General features: G+C 47.3%; 1 protein-coding gene across 5 annotated transcripts in view; it reads right to left on the bottom strand.

Moving 5' to 3' along the window:
* MYO9A (myosin IXA) overlaps positions 1–19,942 on the bottom strand; it is a 181,436-nt gene that overhangs the window by 11,569 nt on the left and 149,925 nt on the right. For 2 of the 5 annotated variants that reach the window (XM_075764813.1, XM_075764809.1), the window contains 13 exons: positions 17,086–17,166; positions 16,293–16,403; positions 15,147–15,269; positions 14,469–14,618; positions 13,924–14,234; positions 11,335–12,975; positions 9,649–9,730; positions 8,866–9,081; positions 3,827–3,939; positions 3,249–3,406; positions 2,431–2,654; positions 1,861–1,977; positions 984–1,172 (listed from right to left, as the gene is read on the bottom strand). In XM_075764813.1, coding sequence (XP_075620928.1) covers positions 984–1,172; positions 1,861–1,977; positions 2,431–2,654; positions 3,249–3,406; positions 3,827–3,939; positions 8,866–9,081; positions 9,649–9,730; positions 11,335–12,975; positions 13,924–14,234; positions 14,469–14,618; positions 15,147–15,269; positions 16,293–16,403; positions 17,086–17,166 — 3,516 coding nt within the window. The remainder of the gene's footprint in view (positions 1–983; positions 1,173–1,860; positions 1,978–2,430; positions 2,655–3,248; positions 3,407–3,826; positions 3,940–8,865; positions 9,082–9,648; positions 9,731–11,334; positions 12,976–13,923; positions 14,235–14,468; positions 14,619–15,146; positions 15,270–16,292; positions 16,404–17,085; positions 17,167–19,942) is intronic. The other 3 variants (XM_075764810.1, XM_075764811.1, XM_075764812.1) reach the window with 3 other exon arrangements.

Below are 19,942 nucleotides of genomic sequence, written 5' to 3'. Positions count from 1 at the left end.
AGTAATAAAAAGAGATTTTTGCATATTTATGAGCAATTTCCGCAGGAAAAGTGTACAGAGGGTTCGTATCTAACTTTGCCCAGCGCTTTCCAGCCCCATCTTCCTGTGCACCAGCAGCCCCAGGAGAGTCACTTTAGAAAAACTCTTCTATGGGTCACCCTGTTTTCAGAAATCCTCTGGAAAACTGTCCCCATCTTCATCTCAGAGTTGGGATTAGCTGCTCTGCCTCCAAGTCCAGCATCAGTGACCTAAAGCTCTCCCATCTCATGCAAGACACCCAAGGAGGAGGTGGCACAGCACTGCAGTCGGAGCTAATCCTCAGCCTGCTCAGAAGAAAACTTGCCTGGAGAGGAGCCTGGGGAGGACTTGGAGCTGAAGAGCCAGAAGATGGATTATTGATTCAATAAACAGCATCTCCCAAGCCCAGCCTGAGACCCTGTGGTTGTCCTCGCAGACAATAACGAGCAGAAAGCGAGAAGCTCAGGTTTGTGAAAGGCATGCTACAAGCTTTGACTGCTTTGAAAACTGTAGCTAGACCCTAAGGACAGCCACCTCCCGTGTCCCCTTCTCCTGCAACCAAACCCATGGTCAAGTGTGTGGTCACCTGGGAAGAGGTCAAGAGATGAGGAAAGCATCTATCTCTTTCACTTTTCCTCAAAGACTGAAAAAAAACCAAACCCAAAACTAAAAAGGAAGCACCAGGAGCTGCCTTTCCAACCATCCACAGATGGCTGCAACTTTGCCATGGAGAAGACATCTACACGTTGGCATTGGCTAAGGCCCAGCTCAGCCCAGATGTGAAGTGGGATTTGCTGAGCCCACTGAAACACAACCAAGAAATTGTGCCTTGTGTGCCAACTTATGTTGTCCACCTCAGCTTAAAGCAGAGGAGAAGACAGCAGAGGTTCCCATGTGCCTACAGAGAGCACAACCCCGCAGAAAGTTCCCAAATCTTCAAGGGGCTTAAGAAAAATGCTGACTACCTTCACCGCGGTGTAGTCCAGGGGTTTGTACTCTAACATATATTCATCCAGGAAGACTTTGAAGGTATTGACCCAGACTTTAACTGGAGACTCACTCCAGTCCCTCTGCTCAAGCCTCATGGTCTTCTCCAGAATCTGCTCGAATAAGGCGTAGAGGTCCTTATAGCGGATGCTTTTTCCATCATCCATCTTTTAAGGAAACAGAAGCAAAAAGAAAAGTGAGTTTTATACAGCCCAGACTGCCTATTCTGCTCCAGACAACTATTTCAGCCTGACCGGCTTTCAACCACTCAGGGAAAGTCGAAGCATGATTAAAAGAAGGGAAAAAGAATCATCTAATAGAGCTGTTTCGTGACCTTTGGCAGGGTGGCTTCTCAGTGTGCAGAGCAGGAGGACGTTAAGTGCCAGCTCAAGTCTTAGAGGGAACTTTTTGTACAATCTGGGCAATAAAATAGCTTTTTTTGATCACTGTGATCACAAGCCATAGCAATCATTGCTCAGATGCAGAAGTAGCAGAAGAGCAGAGCTCTGCGTTGCTCAGATGTCTCCACTACTTGCAATAGTAACACAAAGGTTTCCAGGCACTTTGGGTGGCAAATAGGAGTTTATTGACTTACTGTCAACTCCCATTTGCCTGGGAGCAAGCTCTAACGAGGAGATCAGAAATCTCCGCTGAACGTATATTGAGAGCTGGCTAATGAGGAAGAGTTAGTCCAAATTTACAGCTCATGGGACTGAATACAAAGGAAAAACATCCATCCTTTGGGATGAGCAGACCAGGACCAGAAGGCTCGGCAACGTCTCCACCACTAGGAGGACCCAGAGCATCTCGTTTCTCCTAGAGGTGGATGTTCTCACCCGTCATCCGGTCACTTACTGCCAATGCCGAGGAGTAAAAGCTGAAGATGTTTTGTCGAAATTCCTTCAGTGCTTTCTTGAACACGACATCCACCAGCGTGTCCTTCTTGCTGTCCTCATTATCCAGTTCATTCATCTGGGAAACCAAAGGGCTTTAATGCACCCGTGTGACTTGAGATGTGGCAGAGCACCACGTGAGATGAAGCAACACTCAGCAGCTGCTCCACCATGGGCAGACAACGTTAATAGAGATTACAAGGCGGTTTCTCCTGCATGCAGACTTAGCAACATGTGGAATTCCCCACAGCCTTCAAATCCTGCCCTCCTGGATCATCCATTTCTGATGCCACCAGGAGCAACTCAAAGCAATGGCAGCACCGAAGCTGCTGTGCCCGTGCAGAACGACCGCACGGTGCATGCACAGCATGCCCACCTTTTCTCCCAAGTCTGCCCTGATGCATGCTGTGCGCCCTTAGATGAATTATTAGTATCGCTACTAATATCCTCCAGGATAATTTTGGCTTTGTTGCCTCCGTCTGCTTTTTGAGCTCTCAGATGATTTATCTGGAGCAGCGAGGGCAGGAGTTACCTTTTTCAGGAGAAACTCATCCATGCTCTTCAAGTCGCTAGCGCTGGTTATGATCTGCAGCGAGTCGTTCTGCCACTGCACGGGCTCCAGAGCCACGTTGCTGATCTTGACGCTGCGCTTGCGTTTCACTTTGGGAGAGGGCTCCTTGTTCTCCTTAAACTCCCGTCGGTAGATACCGGACAGCTCGGGACTCCGTGGAGGGGTCAGGTGGTGAGGACCCAACTCTACGGGTGATAATTAAAAAGAGGGAAAGAGATTGAAGAGCAGATGAAAAATAGTTCTGCCACTAAAATAAGGAGACGGGCATTGAAATAAAGCTGCAGAGGAGAAAAGCAGTGCGTGGTACTTGCAGGAAGATTAAATGTTATTTCTCCCTTCGTTATTTCCTCTGTCAAGAGGGGAAACACCTGTCTGTGTCCAGATAGCTGCCGGGAGGATTAGTGACATGGAATTGCTTGAGATCCGTTTTGGATCGCACCGTCTGACCTACTTGCCACCCTTTCAGGTTGACGCCATCCATCAATTCAAGAGACACGAACCAGCATGGGCATTCAATTTGTGCAGCTTCCCAACCTGTTTTCCCGCAGCAGCCTCAGCTAGACCACACCGTCGTACACGAAACTCCAATTTACAGATACCCTCACCTTACAGATAAACCAACCTTCCTCAGTTCTACACCTTTACCAAGCCCCTATATATTGGGCTACGTTCAGTTGTAGCGTAAAGCCAGATTTACACTAGCTTTTCCCTCTGCTGTGAAAGTGAACGCAATTTCGCTGGTACTTACAAGACCGGCACCATGCCACCTCATCGCTTACCTTCACCAAGCTGCAAGCCAGAAATCACCTCCCTGCTGGGGGCTTCTTGCTCCGCGTACAATTCTAGGAGCTCCGACTGGGTAGCAAGCTTCTCCCGTGGGGTCTTCTTCTCCCCCTGCTTTCCCTTTACCCAGAACCTCATCTTGGCTCGTTGAGGCCTGGAAATAAGTTGTGAAAAGAGGAACCACCTTAACTAGGAAAATTTCCTTCTTTCCAAAACTACCCCAAATCCCGCAGATCTTCATAGTGTTTGAGGAGGAGTTAAATCCACACAACTTCTCCCAGAGAAACCAGGCTACGCATCCTCAGGAAAGGCAAGAAACTCAAGTTTCACACATCCAGTTGGGTGGTTTGGGATGGGATGTCTGGCCTAGCTCATCAAAACTTTATCACAATATGAGCAGAACGCCTCTTCTAATTGGGCATGTCCACGGTCACATAGGAAAGGTGGGACGAGTAACTCATGCGCTTGCTTTGGTTGGTGGAGCTCCAAAGGAGCCGGAGTGGTTCAGCAAGGTGATGGAGAGCAAGAGGGACACGGGAGGGATTCATCTGCCATCTCCAGCCATGTTTCCTACCTCCCATCCGGAGTCAGGCTCTTCTGTGTGGCCGCCAGCTTCCCGATCTCCCCCTGAGACATGGTTTTGTGCAGTTTTGTTTGGCCTTCCCCAGAGGCGAATCGCTGCACTGTCTGTAACAATTCCAAGCACAAAGTGTTTAAAATGAGACAGATCTTGGGATGCCAGCTGATTTGGGGTTTTTTCCCCTAACCAAAATTAGATATTTCATCTGTTGCATCTTTAGTTCTACCTGCCTGCAGGTGAAAACCTACAGCTACAACTAGAGAAATATTTTAACAACTCCTAAAAAAAGAAAGGGGTTTCTCTTGCTCCAGCTCTACATCGAGGTCCAACCTTCTTTCTCCTTGAGCAACCAATGATGAAAATCAGTGTGCACCAAGCCATGGGTCCTTATCACTCAGCCTGCATCATCTTGATCTGGGCTCTCCATCCCAGAAGAGCCATGTTAGCCATGGTTGTTAGCCACAACGAAGTCATTTGTGGTGTTCCCAGCACCAAAAGAACCTTCAACCACACGGATCTGTCCCAGCAGAACTTCCTCCTCCAACTCTTGTTGAGGACTTTACAGAAAAGACCATCAAAGTCTTTGTGCCAAGGACATGTCAAAATGAACCCTTTAGAAATAAGAGACTTTGAAGCTTCAATACAAAGGATCTCTGCTTTTGCCACCACTTAAAATGCCCTGGGATCATTTTTAAGGGTGAAATGAATTCGCAGTAATTCAACCTAACAGGATTCCATGAAATAGCCCAGAAATAGTCCTGCCGTATTTAAAAAAAAATAGCAATTTTTGTTCTTTTTTTTTTTTTTTCCAATTGCAGCTGTGGTTTCGGAGTTGGACTCCTGGAGGAGAGACTTTCGGAACGAGAATAGCAGGGAATCAGGTTGTATGAAAGGAATCGGGAGATGATGGTCAAATATCTCCTGTAGCTTTCCCATCACCTAAAATGTCTCAGCTGAACGCACTGTGTTTTTAAGCATTTCTTTTTCTTCTCTTAAAAATATTTCAAAGAAAATTATACAAAATAGGGGCTGCAGGGGAGTCACATTTACCGTATTTATACTCTTCTTCAATGTTTTCTTTTCCACCCCAGGACTAGCCTCTCTACCAGCCAGGAGATGGCAGCACACAAGGCAAAATTGCCACTGGGAAAGAAAGAAACTGCCTAAACCATCAAAGGGTTTCTTGCTCTTGTCACTCTTACGTTTAGGTGACGATCACACCTAAATTGCAGATGGATACTGGAGAAAGAAAAAAACCAGCTCAAAATCCACAAAAGTGATTTGCATCCAGCCCAAACTTACTACTTGCTTTTGAAAATGTCCTATTACAATATTTGCCCCCATGATATGGTTTTGTTCTTGAGTAATTTCAACCTTTTAATCACTTTCACTGATTTGGTTTTTTTAAAAAAATGTATTCTGTTGGGCCATTTACTCCCTTTTTTTCTATTTCAGAGTGATTTAAAGCACATTGGTATGTGCTGACCATGGCAGGCTGGCTAAGGGGATCGCTGGAGCAATGCAGAGGTTGCTCTATAGGACACCACGTACATTTTCTTTTTAAAATATATATCATATCTACTGCACAAGCAGATCTAGCGTACAGATTTTGGAGTAGAGCAAAGCAAGTGAAACCCCTGGCTCACGCAGAAGACTGAGTTAAAAACATCTGTAATGCACTTTTTAGGCAAAAATGGAAGAAGGATTTTCTACCATTGCTACCACCACATCTCTGCTCTGCCCCAATTCCTGACCTATTATCGTTCAGCGTTTCCTCTGTTATCACAGCAACCTCTCCAGCTTTTGAAAGTAAGGACTAAAAGGCATTTTTGGTGCAAGATCCTTCTGTTTGAGGGACTCCTCTCCAAGAAGCTGTGATGGGCGAGGTCCTCGTCTGGACGGGAAACCTTCTCAGATGTGAAGACAAGCCTCTGCACCAGAAAATCCCTGGCCAGGGAACACCACAAAGCACCACGTGCAGGCAAATGGCAATAGTCATGGGGTCTGGAGTTGTCCCCTGGATGAAGAGGTGACCAAATATTTTTCCTCTGAAAGAGCAACCTCGATTTTGCCCGCCGGCACTAGATAACTGTGGCCAAGCGAGATGACTTGTCCCAGCAGGCAGCAGTGCTACATGCTGCATTGAAGAACTTCCTAAAGTGCAATGCTCCCTCTGAATAGCTTAGGACAAGAGATCTTCTTTCATTGCTGGCTCTTGAGGGATGCTTGGGATCAGCTGGTGACAGATACTTGGACTGATGTTTGTCAATTCATGGTGTTAGTATGGAGGTTGGAGCCAAATTGCTGCTTCGTTACCCAAGACCCTCTCTCTAAGAGCCTCTGCTGAAGGAGAATGTATTCAGAAGATACTTCTGGTGTGGTTTCCCTAACCAAGACTCTCTGTTTATCTGTTGCAGGAAAGCTCTCCAGGCTTAGGTGCAAAACAGAAGTGGTATTCATATGTGTTGACCACAGCCAGGAGCTACTCCTCCGGCTTGTACTTGCCTCACCGTAAGGCAGGTTAATCCTCAGCTAATCACTAGCCAAAATGCTCAAACAACCTTTGGTTGGTCTTGTGAGGAAGCCCTTTAGCCTTAAAAGCTCTTTGGAGTCAACTGTACCTTCAGCAGCCACCTTATATACTGGTGCACCTCGGGTTTCAGCTCTGGCTGAAGATGCTCTTGGTCTTTGCTGCTCTGAGATGCTCCAGACTTAGGCCAGGAGCATGGGTTTCTGGTGGCCCTCTACTTACCAGCTGGTGATACACAATCATTGACTTGACGGTCAAGAGACCAACGGGCAAAATGGGCAGATTCACGCCAGTGCAGCTGGTGAGCCATCACATGCTCAGCTTCACAAGGTCGCACGTGATCTCCTTTTTGTCTACCCAGCAGCCCTTGGCGGCTGAGCAGCACATCAAAAGAGGCTTTTTTGGTAAGTTGTAGCCGAGGGCAGCAGATGTATGAATAAGTTATTCACTAGCACGGAAACCAGCCTGCACATGGCTACTGCCTGACTTGTCTTCATGTGAACATCACAAGACGCAATAAATGTGTCTACGTAGGCAGCCACCTACTTGAGCTTGTACCCAAACCAACATGCACCAGTATTGCTCTATCGTAGGCTCCTCCATCATCTGCAAGACCCAACCGGGCTCTGCTAATAAACAGGAATAAGCCGTCCCTAAATTTTGCTATTTGTGGCGATCCTGACCCAGAGAAGCCACAAGCCAAAGGGCTGGTCCCAAACCTGCAATACAGAATACAGCTGGAAACACCGTACGCGTTGCGAGGACACACAGCCGTAGGGTATCGCTGAGCACATGACTTCGCGGGCAGCATTTGCTAGAAAGCAGAACTCAACCGCACAAGGGGTGAAAGTGCTGACCCCCAGTTAGAGCTAGTGATGGAGAGCAGAGGAGGAGAGGGATACAGGAGAGACGAGAGACAGTTGGCACCTACTACTACTCGCATGCGGTGAGAGCTGTTAAAACCAGGTGAGCAGAGTCCCGAGGAGCATTTCTAAAGAGCGGCGTGAGCCAGGTCCCTCCCAAGGATGGAGCTCACCAAGTGCCTTTCGCATCCTTGCGGGAAAGATTTCTACAGCTAAAAAAAAACCCCCAAACCCCAAAACCCTAACGCTTTGTAAGAGGGTAGCCTCCAGGAACACAGCACGGCACTCCAGGTATGGCACGGCCTCTCGCCCGGCGCTTTCGCCAGGCTACGTAAAATACTACATTTTACTACATAAAATTCTCCCTTTCCTGATCTACAAAAGCAGGGAGATGCGCTAAGAGGCAGCCAAGTGGGCTCAGTTCACAGAGCTGCGTCTTTCAATCAGGTTTTGAGTATTCCTGGCTCAAAACCCCTGGAAATTTATCAAGAGCAACCTTAAAAATTCAGGGAATTTGTAAATCTCTGCCCCCTTCCCGTGAGGAAATTACCCTGGGAAAAATTTATCCTTTATAATAAAAGCCGCTAACAGACAAGTCATGAAAAACCCTCCTTGGCCATCTGACTTTCCCGGAAAAGCCGATTTTAGGATCGCACGAGAAGTTTGCCAGACCCATGGCATAAAATAAATCGCTGACTTTGGTTTTCACGCTTTTGTTTGGTTTCACACTCAGCTCCACACCCAGCACTGCGGCTGGAGCAGAGCCCCCTGCGCCCTTAACGGGAGGAGACAATTCCCGGTGTTTATCCACACTTCCACCGGGAACATCTCCACCACCTCAGGAAAAAAAACCACGAGTGGGTTGGAAGCTGTTGGCGTCTTCAACTCCCGAAACCTCTGGGTTTGTGATTTTTCCGAAAGCTGCTTATCCAGGCGGGAGATTAAGCCTGAGATGCAAATGCTCTGCAGCTCACGGAGCACGGTGCTGCAGCCTGTGGACTTGCCAAGGGAGACCAGTTACTGTGCTTGAAAATGCCACTAAAATTGGGGGTTTTTTCCTTTAAAACCCACTATTTTGCCATATTTTTATTGCCCAATTCACATGTTTTTGCTTTCTCTAAGACGCTGTCAGCCAGCGTTGCTATGATAATGGAGAACTGAATAATCATCGGATACTGGGGCTAAGGATACAAAATCAAAAGTAATAGGAGGCACAAGATTTATATCGTTTTCTTTGTTGTTTGTTGCTTTTTGGACAATATTTGCTTTGATCTTTGCCATGGATGTGTATAGATCATTTGCAGAGCAAAAAGATCCTAGGGGGACTTTGCTATTGAGGTTAAACCCCCAAAAACTAGGTAGCTGTGCAATACAAGTTGCAATGCTCCAGGAAAGCTATGGAAACCATAGCTGATATCGAATCAAGCCAGAAAACATTCCCACGGCCAAGAAATACTCATTAGTTCCCTATTTCACATCCGTTTCTGCTGTGTTCACTGAGTTTACCCATCTACAGCATCCTTGGAAGTGGGAGAAGAAGCGGTGGAGGGATCAGTGCAGCTAAGGTTAGCAAAGAAAGGCTCCCGCAGCTCCGCTCGCTCCCTTTTTTAAATTTCCCCCGCCGCGTTGGAAAAAATTACCATTTCGGAGTCACTGTAACAGGCCTGCCCCAGCCGGGCTGCAGGCACCGCCTCGGGATGAGGAGGTTGGTCAGAGGAGAGAAGGAACTCAAAATTGTCATCATAATCATCTTCCTCCGTATCCCCCTCCCCATCAGCAAAAGTACCTCTAGTCAAGAAATCGGAGCGCGTCCGCGCCATGCGGGCTTTCTTTTTATGGGTCGGTCTGGGAACCTGCTTGACCAAATGATAAAACAAACAAACAAACAAAAAGTTGTTGTTTTTTTTTTTTTTAAATAAAAAGGAGATTTACTGATTTTCGGTATCATTGCGTAGCTCATGTACAGCCATCTCATATAAGACATCTCTGAGTGACATTGCACTCCACGGAGGGGACACAATATTATATCAAGTGAAAAAAAACCAACAAAACAAAACAAACAAACAAACAAAAACACCCCAAAAAACCAAACCGAAAAACCAAGACAGCATGGTGAAAATGGACAATGATGGATGTTACTCAAACGTACGTTACACCAAACGAAGACGAGGCTGCGTTGGACATCAGGATGGCAAGATCCTTTTTCTTCAGAGCTGCTACGAATTAATGGTACGGGGTTTTTTTTATTTTTAAGAGAAGGTGTGAAGGTTCCCGTACCGTGATATCCCCCGTCCCTATGTCTAGCAGCCCTTGTGCTTTATAGTTCACTTTTTTGAAGCTTTTGAGGGAAAACTGGCAGAATAAGGGTTTTCCCCCCCCCACCTTGTTCAATTAAAAGAGAAAATAAGCAAGTCACAACTTACCTCTCCTCTGCCCGACCCCGGCATCTTAAATGGCTTCCTAGCTAGTTCAGCCTTGGACAGACATTGATGATTTGCTTCTCTGCTGAAACACAACAGAACAGAGATGTTTCATCTTCTCCTAAAAGCCTTCCCACCATGCCAGCCCAGCTGGCTGGAGCGTACAAGCGCGCAACCCAAGCGATCAAGACCAAATTGCAAGTTTGAGGTCACGGGGTTTCGGAATCGCTTTGAATTCTTCAGGATTTGAGTTAATACCAAAGGACAAGAAGATATGAAGTTCTGCCTGCCAACTCCACCCAACACGGTGGTTACGGATGGTACCTTTTCGCTGCTGGATTCTCAAATGTGATTGCTCTGTTGCAGAATAAAAAGTAAAAGACGGGAACTTTTAATACATTTTGTTTTCCTGTTGCTTGTTCTGTGCACGAACCAGGAAAAGAAATGGAAAGAAATTTTTTTGGGGGGGGAAGACTATTCTCCAACACCCACTTCCAAACCAGTTCTCCAGGACCTTCTGTAGTTTTTCCTACGATCTGGTTCAGAAGGAGAGCACCCTCGCTTTGCATCTACCATAGCGTTCAAAAATACGCCCACTTAAGCTGCTTTTTGCTCAGCTCGTTCTTTCTACCATCACTTCCGAACAAAACCCTCACCACGTGCACGTGCAAGGGATGCAGCTGGTTTTAATGGGGGCAAAAGGCTATTTTTTTTTTTGGACTGCTCCTATTTTTTTGACTATTTTTTGACCACTCCTTTCCCCCCGCCCCCATCACATGCACCTGGACTTAGTTAAAGAACCTGCACAAATAAAACGGGAATAACAGCACATAAACCACAAGTTTACTACACTTGGAGGTACCTTGAGCTACCAACAGCGAACATTCACTGGTAGCTCTTGCCTTGGATCCTTACAGCAGGATTTTGGGGGGGGGGGTTATGTCCTTTTTTTTTTTTGAGCTAAACATCCTTTTTCAGCTAAACCTCTCCAAGGCAGCTTAAGCAACACGATAGAGCGGGAGCAAATGTTGTCCCAAGATCTTGCTGGGGTCTCTAGACCCTGGAGCAGCCCATCTTTTAAGCAATGCGACGGAGCTGAATGAGCACTAAGCGCGTTACAAGCGTAATTACATATGTAAGCGATACGCTGTCAAAAGTACGTTTGCATCACAAACTCTCTCCGGACAGTTGCTGGTTTTTAATCTGCAATGGTTCAGATTTTCCAAATGACTTTGCTGGCTGTGTTAACTACACAGTAAACAAAAAAAAATTCTGAAATTTTCTGCCTTATTTAGTCATTTCTACTCTGCCCACCCAAAAATCCTAAGAATATTTTCTTCATCTTTTACCTTGAGAAATAAACTCCTATCAGCGTTCATCTAGTGTAAATGAAAGCACTGTCAACCCTCTCTCTGTTAACTCCTTTCACCTGCTCATGTCCATGACTATCTCTCCTGGCTTACCTAATACCCATCACATAAGCGATGGAGAAATCATACTTCCAGTTCTTTTTTCTTTTCCTCTGCCTGTTCATTGCTAGAAGATCAAGAAACCATCTTCGTTTCGCTAAGGGTTTTGTAGAGTCTCCAGAAACATGGTCTCTAGCAGAACAAAAAGCCTACAGAGAAAACCTATGGCAAAAGCCTACGGAGAAAGCCTACGGAGAAAGCACACCGTCTTTTTACTCACTGGAAGCCGAAGGGATTGTCTTTCGGCGTGAAGAACATAGCGCTTGCCCTCGTCTCCTCGGTGGCCTGGTTGGGCATTCGGGGTTGCCGGAGGCGCTCTGTTCTTGAGAAGTGGCTGCCTGGGAGGTCCCTGGGGTCCAGAGCTGGTCTGGAATGGCAGCGGGGTTCCAGTGCCGATCCTGATTGACCTTCTCTTCGCTCCATGAACATGCTGACAGGTCTGTCTTTGGAGGCACTGTGGGCTGGAGAGCTTCCCCTGGTCCCAACGGTGAGACCTTTAATGTCCACCGATGAGGTTGGAGTCGTGCCTGTGGTGGGGCTATGCTCCCCTCTGCTCTGGGGGTGCAGGATGAGGACCGACTGAGGCCGGCTCTCTGGTTTTTTGGTTGGTTTGAGGGAGGGGTCCTTCATCCTGCTCTGCTCAGCCCTTTGCAAAGCCTCCACCCTCCCTTGCTGCTCGAAGGCTTTGCGTTGTTTCTCCAGAATTTCCTTCTGCTGACGGATCTGCTCCATCATCTCCCTCTCATTTTGCAGCTGAAGCTGCTTTTGCCGTTCCTCCTTCTCCACGTTGAGCTTTTCCAGTCTCTTGATGACAGAGTCTGGAGAATGGGCCTGTGTCACAGTCGTTGTCCCACGTTCCTCTCTCTTGGTAGAGGACTTCTCTTCCTCACCTCTGCCCTGTTCTGGCTCAGAGTCCTTCCTGACCTCAGAGAACGTAACAGTCCTCTCCTCTCTGTCCACTGCTTTGTTCCTCAGGTTATTCTCCATCAGCTTCACCTTCACGTTGTCTTGTGGTGGAACATAGAAAGTCGGTAGGTTTCTGGAAAGGAAAGTTTCTCTTGGATGCGCCTTGTATATAACATTCTGGGGGTCAGAGACCGCGCGCTCCTTCATGGTGAGGTTATCAGGTAGCTCCGAGTCTGAAGGCGTCCTTCTGCAACTGGGTAAATTGCTGTTCACATCTGCCGCACAGAAAGACTTCTCCTGCAGATGAGCCTGGGGACTGCTAGGCAGAGAGTCAGTGGAAAACGACTGCGCATCTTGCTCGTCTAAAACTAAGGAAACGAGTTTATTACTTGGGGTATCTTCACAGCTTAACATCTCAAAGCTCCCTTGAGAGCTTTCGCTCTCTGGGGTTCCCTGAGGGGAATGAAGTGCCTCAGATACAAGCTCGGTGGACCACCGCCGCTCTTCTGAAGGTGACAGCCCGCCGGTGGACCGGACCTTGAGCAGCTCCAAGCTAAATTTTGCCTGTTCCAGTTCACGCATCCTCCGGCTTTCTCTTTTTGCACGAACCACCTTTTTCTGGTTGAGATCCTCCAGCGACTTGGGTCTCTCTCTCACAACCACCTCCTCTTCGGTGTCCATCCCGCTCTGGCTACTGGCTCTCTCGTGCCTTTTGTACATCAAATTGGCAGAAGTATCCAGTGGGTCCATGTGATTCACCCGATTATTCTCCATCAGTGATTTATGTTCTTCTACAGCTCTCACTCGCTCTTCAAATGACCTGTCCTCCCACTTAGATGGGTCGGAGCCCTTAATTTCCAAGGCATCATCAGCCTCCAGTCCATCCTCCTCTCTAACTGACAGGCCATTCTCCAGCTGCTTCTCTTTTAATCGCTGCTCTTTCAAAGCTCTAAACCTGCAAGAAAGCAGAAAAACCACATATTGTACCCCCGCGCCCGCTCACTTCCCTTCAAGGCACTGCACCGGTGGCATCTCATCACCACCGCCATTATCACCTCACCACCGTCGGCATCTCAAGCAACCCTCCTCACACATCTGGAGCAAGACAACGCGAGTGCACGTTTAGTTTTCATCCTTCTCCTCTTATGCCATCTCTCCTACTCAAGGACCGCCCCAACGCACCTGAAAGCTCCTCTCGCGCTGACGGCAGCATCTCCAGCCTCCATCCCTGGTCTAGCTCATTTGTAAGTGGACGGAGCCAGAAGAGCTTAACCCATTGCACCCCCTCGGCTTCTTCATCTTCACCATCCTGCCTGGGCTGCCTCTGGTACAGCTTGCAGGGACTCGCGTTCTGAGCAAAGAGCTCTTTGCAGCTCTCAAATCTTCCACCCTACGTCAAGGTGCTCCACACCTTGCAGGCAGCGTCTCCAGAGAACAAACCAAGACCTGCCCCGCATCCAGCAAGCCAAGGCATGGCTGGAAACCCTCTCCCTGTCGCAGCGGATGGCTCCAGTATCTCCTGTCCCTGCGAGACAGCGCAGCAATCAGATCGGCGAGGCAATCTGGGTTAAAAATAGGCTACTTAAACCGGTGCTGCTGCCAAGGGGAAAAAAAAAACCTCGCGAGTATTTACGGCCTTGGCTTTCCACTGCCTACGTGCTCCAACCTGAAATAGGCTCTGCTGATTCTAAGAGTAGGACCTGCAGCTAAATAAACTCCTTTGTTAGAAAGCATGGACAAACGAAGGATCAGGGCAGGTCGCGACAGGGTCAGGGATCCTACGAAGGGACACCATGCTCTGTAAGTCACCGTAGTCCGAGTAGTGCCTGAAGTCACACCAACCACCTCCCTCCCCAGTGAGCATCGTCAGAAAACGTTTTCTTTTTTAACTGAGGCCAGGTACCTTTGTCGTGCTAAATATCCTCTGCACGCCGCTTGGAAGCAGACGACTTTGCTTCGGCTGGCTGCGTACGACTGCTTTGCGCGGTGTCCTCGCCAGGCTGCCTGGATGCTGGTGGCCGCGTCGTGCCGCCGCTTGGCGTACTCCCGCCAGCAGTTCTGGATGAGATGGGCTGCAAACTGCATCTGCAGGAACCTCCGCCTCTCCACAAAGCCACGCCAGTGGGTCTGGAGAACAACGGCGGCTTTGCCGAGGACGAGAGGGTCCGGGGATGGTTCACCTTGTTTTCGGCTCTGGTAACTACGCCAAAATCTCTGCAAACGCAGAAGGCAGTTCCTCGTAACGGGCGTTGCATGGGGATGGGAGAGCACCTGCCTTCATGCAACCTTTCCAGCTCCATCTCCCCCATATCCCAACTTATATGGTACCAGAAGACAAATCCCGATTGTAAATTCCTTCCTCGGAGAGGGGACCTGATTTAACCCATCAGTTGTATCGGTAGGATTCGTGGATTGTAATTTGCAACAAAATCAGTCGCCACCGCTTACCTGTATGATTACCGCGGCTTGCCTTAAGCTCAAGAACTGCCTCCTGCAGAGCATGCTGCGGAACCAGCGTTGCAGCAGCGTGATCCGGCGAAGCACCTCCTGATGGAGCAGGTCCTGCAGAAGCTGCCGCTCCCGCTCCTTCATGAAAACCTGGCCAAAAAAACAAACAAACAAAAAAAAAAAAAAAACCAACCCAAAAAACACTAGCACGGAAAGCTTCAAACAATTTAATGCTGCTGGTTTCTGTCTCCTGCATGTCCAGAAGAAAGTTCAGCAGATGATTTTAGTTAAGCCACCTCTGACAGCTTTCTGCCGTTTTATCTACAGCTTGTGACTGTCCGAGCTCTGAATTACAGAGCCTCTGCCTTCCCTTCAGGGGAGGCAAAACGCTGGCTATCGTATCAAGCTGGGTCTACGCATATAGTTTTTTGCAGGCTGCCTTGTTACAACCGGACCTGTGACTCGGTTAACACAAACCAACGGTGTTCCTTACTATTTTGTGTCAACAATATTCAAAGTTTCATTGAAGCCATTGGCTTCTGTTGGCAAACAGAAGAAAACCAGTTTCCTTAATTAAAAAAACCCATATCTAAGGATGTTAATTCATCGTTACAGAAACGCAGGGAAACGTTATATCTGTATCTTCAACATAAGTCTGAGCTGAGGATAAACATTTACCATTGTTCTTCCAACTTGGTAATTGTCTGGATCGAGTTTTATTTTCTGGAAGAAGTCGTGGATATTGTGCTTAGACGGGCTGATTCCTTGCGGCAGAAGGACATGGAAATGGTTCACAAAATCCTGAGAAGGGAAAAAAAACCCCCACCATTAAGATTTGATTAGATGGGTCCTGCTGTGTCCCTTTCTTCTGTAAATAACGGATTTGCTCCGCTGGCCACATGAAACGGGATCTATCGAGTGAGGAGAAGGACAGATAGCATTTTACAGGCTGGGGAACACCAAGTTTCCGCCACCATATGTGGTTTGATGGGAAACACATCAAAGCAGGGAGCCAGCAACGTTCAAACGTCTTTCAGCGTGGGAGGAGAGGTTCTGCAGAACCCACGGGGTCATCTCCAGCTAAAAAAGCTCCAAACGGCTGCTACGGGAGGGGGTTACCAGCATCTGCAAAGCATCTCCGAGATGCTCCATCGGTTACTGCTGTGAGGACTCAAAGAGCGGAGGAGGTACGAGAGGAGAGATCCTCCCAAGTAAGGTTGGGATCCATGCTCTCGGCAAGAAAAAAATAGAGCAGTTCTCCTTTTCTAAACAGCTGCTGTGCAGGACACGACATCTGGCTCAAAGCAGCTGCCAGCAGGAAACCAATCGGCACCAGCAAAGCATGAAAGGACCGACATGTGCGCAAAACCTGGCAAAAACACGGAAAAGAAGAAAACAGGAAAAGCTGGGTAACTCCTGAGCGGTTCAGAGGATGCCAATCACCCTCCCGATGGGACGCAGGCGGCACCGACACGACGGGGCGAACGCCATTCCCAGGTGACCCCAAAACACGCGCAGAAGAGCGCGTGCAAATTGGATACCTCTCTTTTTATTTTTTTCTTCAAAAAGGGAGCCCGCGTTCCAAAAAAATACCGCTTTTGTTCAAAATCCGTGACGTTATTTATCCGCAGAGGGGCTCGTAGCCTTCACCAAGGTCTAGACCAGCTTGCTAGAAATCAGCAGCGCAGCAGAGGCTCATTACATCCACTGCCTCGCATGAGCTATAAATTCACGACCTTGATAAAAAACCCCAGCTAGCGACGCTCAGACAACTACGATAATGATGCTAAAAGGTGGGAAAAGACTGAAAACATTCTCCCCGACCTGGAAGGAGTATTTGCAGCTGTATCCCGACTGGCGAATGCGAACGGTCTCCAGCATCCCCGTGTACCGCAGCTGCCGGAGCACTAGGCTGTCGTTGAACCGCAGGGGCAGCTGGAAGAGGAAAAACAGGCCAACGATGAGCAAATACTTCCTTTAACTGAAGCTTTTAGGTGCGCGGATGGGTAAACGGATTTAGCAGCTGTAGCACATCTGCACGACGCATGATACTGGCGAAGATGGTGAGCAACTAAATAATCTCCGAGGCAGAAAGCTTCATTTCTAAACGTCTGGGTAAAACTCCGAAGGATTAATCCACGAGAAAGCATCGTTACTGCAACCTTCATTTTAAACTGAGGGTCCTCAGCCCAATGAGACAAATTGATGCAAGTTTAAGAAATACGATGCATCACGGAGTCAGTTTGAATAATGTGGGTTATTCCAGAAGTATCTGCTTTTACCTACAGCAACTTTGTTTTAAAGCAGCTTTAGGGCTCGGTAAGAGCACAAGTGAATTCGTGGCTCTGTAAATCTCTATTACAGGTGGCGGGAGCTTCAATGGAGTCAAATTAAGTTATTAAATATTTTATATATATACACGCTTCTATAATTACAAGAAAAGCCAGTGCAGTTCATCAAGAGCAACACCCAAGTGGTAACGTTGAGCTTCCCACCGCTCATATACAAATATCTTCTAAATCCAACTCGATTTGGAGCTTTTTACCCCTCCGTAAAAATTTCCAAAATATTTCCAAGATCATTTTTAGCAGCGCCGCTTTCACAGGACGGGATTTACCTTTTCGGCATTGGATCGAATGCACTTGACAAAATAAGGTTCTGCTTGGCCAAGGGTCTCCATCAGCTTGTTGAGCGACGCCTGCAACAGAGAAGACATCTTCATGTTGTATTTCTGCTTATTTCTGCATCTTTATTAAAAATCTAGCCCATAAAAATGAATTTCTACGTGCATCATTGCTACGCACAACCGCTCCAGGTGAGTTAAGCCTCCACCTTGCCAATCTTTTGACTCTTTCGCAACGAAGCACAAGATCTTCGAATAAAAACGTACTGAAAATCACAGCATGCTGAGTCAGTCTGCGGCTGGCCAGGCTCCTTGACTGCATTTTTTTTTTTTTTTTTTGTCATGCCCTATAAATATTTTGAATATCTCTAATTGCCGAGCACATTACCAACATGGTATTAGTAACGTGCTCCAGAGTTGATTACTCCTGATTTTAATAGCATCTAAAGCCCAGTTTTGTGAAAGAGATTCTGCTGCATATTTACTAAAAGTTATAAATATTTGAATATATCTGTTAATAAAACAGTGTGATATCAGAAAGCAGCATTTCGCCTACGGATCTGCTTGCCGGAAGCCTTTTCTTCTCCTGATCATTTTAAGGATGTCTTTATGGGAAGCCTTTCATGTTTAGAAGAATTTATCTACATCAAGAATCTGGGGAAGAGTAAGGGATGGATCCCACACACGTGCGATACAGCTGCGTTACGCGTACATTAACCGCATGCAAACATCCCTGTCGTTCCCGTCACAGCGGGAACACCATGATGCGTCAGACCTCCACTGGTACGCTCCTGATTTTCTTAAAAGTAGGCGGAAATCACTCGGGTTTTTTTTTTTAAAAAAAGGCTTATTAGGAGATACCGATCAGCAAGGATGCTGCGACATCCCGGCTGTGCCCCACGCTTGGGCTGGTGGGAGGGAAGGAGGATGCAACCCCTTTGCCCAAGAGCCCTGCCGAAAACCCGGCGAGCAAAGCACTCCCACCACTGGAAACTGTGGAAATTGGATTGTACTGCGACCGCCGGCGACATCCCGCGCGCGGCAGATGGTTCGGGCACCCTCTGCCATCTGGTGCAAGCTCCGGTCGTTGGGAATCCGTAAAGGACACGGATTAACCCCGTACCCTGCTCCTTTGTCCCTCTGCCCATCAAAATTTCCAGCCACCCACTCTTTCACCACCTGTATTCGGCCTTTCAGGGCGCAATGAACGGTTTCAGCATCACCCCGTGTTTTTCTCTAGGATCCCACCTGCGCTCAGGATAAAAGGGGAGGCTATAAATCGCCGCGCTGCAGTTTAGGTACCAGCGGTCTAGTTTTCAACATGAAAGCCATCGCTGCTCTTACAGCATCCTCTAATACAGCTCTTTCGCCTATAGATTACCCTAAGTATAGGCACGGTTAAAAAAAAATAGGAGACGGAGTAGCTGCAAGCCCAGCATTCAGGCATTAGCCACAAGGCAGCATTTATCAGCAAAAAAAAACCCCAAAAAACTCCAAACAACCCAAACCCCACGATAGGAAACGTTTATGTTTCCTGCCTGTGACCCAGTTCCGTGCGCCGCAATTTTATTAGCCTGCTCTCGATAAAAAAAAGCGATCGCGCTGGCTTGTACCAGGCTGCTCTCGAGAAAATGCTTTTCTTACGAGCGTTAAACGAAATTAAGGCTGGAGTGCCCGGCGTTTATCGAAGAGGAGAAGCAGGCAGTCGTACCAGGGCTGCCTCCGACTTAAATATGTTTTTATTCGTTTAAATAAAAAAAAAAAAAAAAAAGGATGCGTTGTAGGCGCAGCTCCCATGTTGTCAAATCAGAAAGTGGAAGGAAAAGGGTATTTGAATGATCTGCATAGGGGCAGGGGAGAAATCTTCACAGCGTTTAGTGTTCTTTTAATTGTACACGCTGTAAAAATACACATAAAAATCTCAATCAGGCACTCTGAGGCTTTTCAGAGTTTTGTCTGAAGGATGAATAGGTGTCGGGAAGGCATTTCACCCCAAGGCATCCCTGTTTCAACCCCCCCATGGTATTGTATGAATTAAACTCTGTGTGTTTTAACTAGCATACCATTAGACTAGACTAAGCTTTATATATATATATATATACACACACACACACAGAAGTGCATTCTGCCAATTTTATATACATAGATTTACATATATGTGTGTGTGTGTGCTTTATATACTTAATTATTTAACCTTAACCAGATCTAAGCATGAAGACTTTCTAAAAATGACCCACATCTCAAAAAAAAAAAAAAAAAAAAAAAAAAATTCAAAGCCAAAACCAAGCCAGACTTGCTTAGAAACCGATTTTTAACTGAAAAGCTGCTTTCTAATATTACCACCTGCTTGTGCATGTGTCTTGTAGCAGTTTCCAAGCCCTGATCCGCATATTGGAGGATTATTTTCGCTGCAGCTACTCCTAGGGACGGCTGGCTGGCGCACAGCACCGACAACACAACAAGTGCTGTATTGATCCCTCCTCTGCCTGCCTGAAGATAACGCAGCGATATTTTGACCTTTCCGCCCCAATTAAAATTCACATTCTGGCTGGCTTGAAACCAGATTGAATTTCAGATGCCGAATGCAAGTAAAAATACCGTAAAAAGGTCGGTTTGGGATTTTGGGGTTTCTGGGTTCGGCGGATAAAGCGCCACGATGCACCAACATCTCTGCAGCTCATCCTCACGTCCCATCTTGCTCCGCTGCCTCATCCCCAACGATATCCACCATCGCTCTCGTTTCTCTCCGTTTACACCCTTTAGATACCTGCTAGGTGTCTCCCAGCTTACCCGGGCCACCTCCTCGGTCGAATTCGTACCCTCAACGGTGGTGAGGATGGGACAGGCATCC

Source organism: Balearica regulorum, chromosome 12 (genome assembly GCF_011004875.1).
Source record: "Balearica regulorum gibbericeps isolate bBalReg1 chromosome 12, bBalReg1.pri, whole genome shotgun sequence".
Classification (NCBI taxonomy): Eukaryota; Metazoa; Chordata; class Aves; order Gruiformes; family Gruidae; genus Balearica; species Balearica regulorum.
The sequence above is the reverse complement of the archived record's forward strand: the minus strand, read 5'-3'. Positions and strand labels throughout refer to the sequence as shown.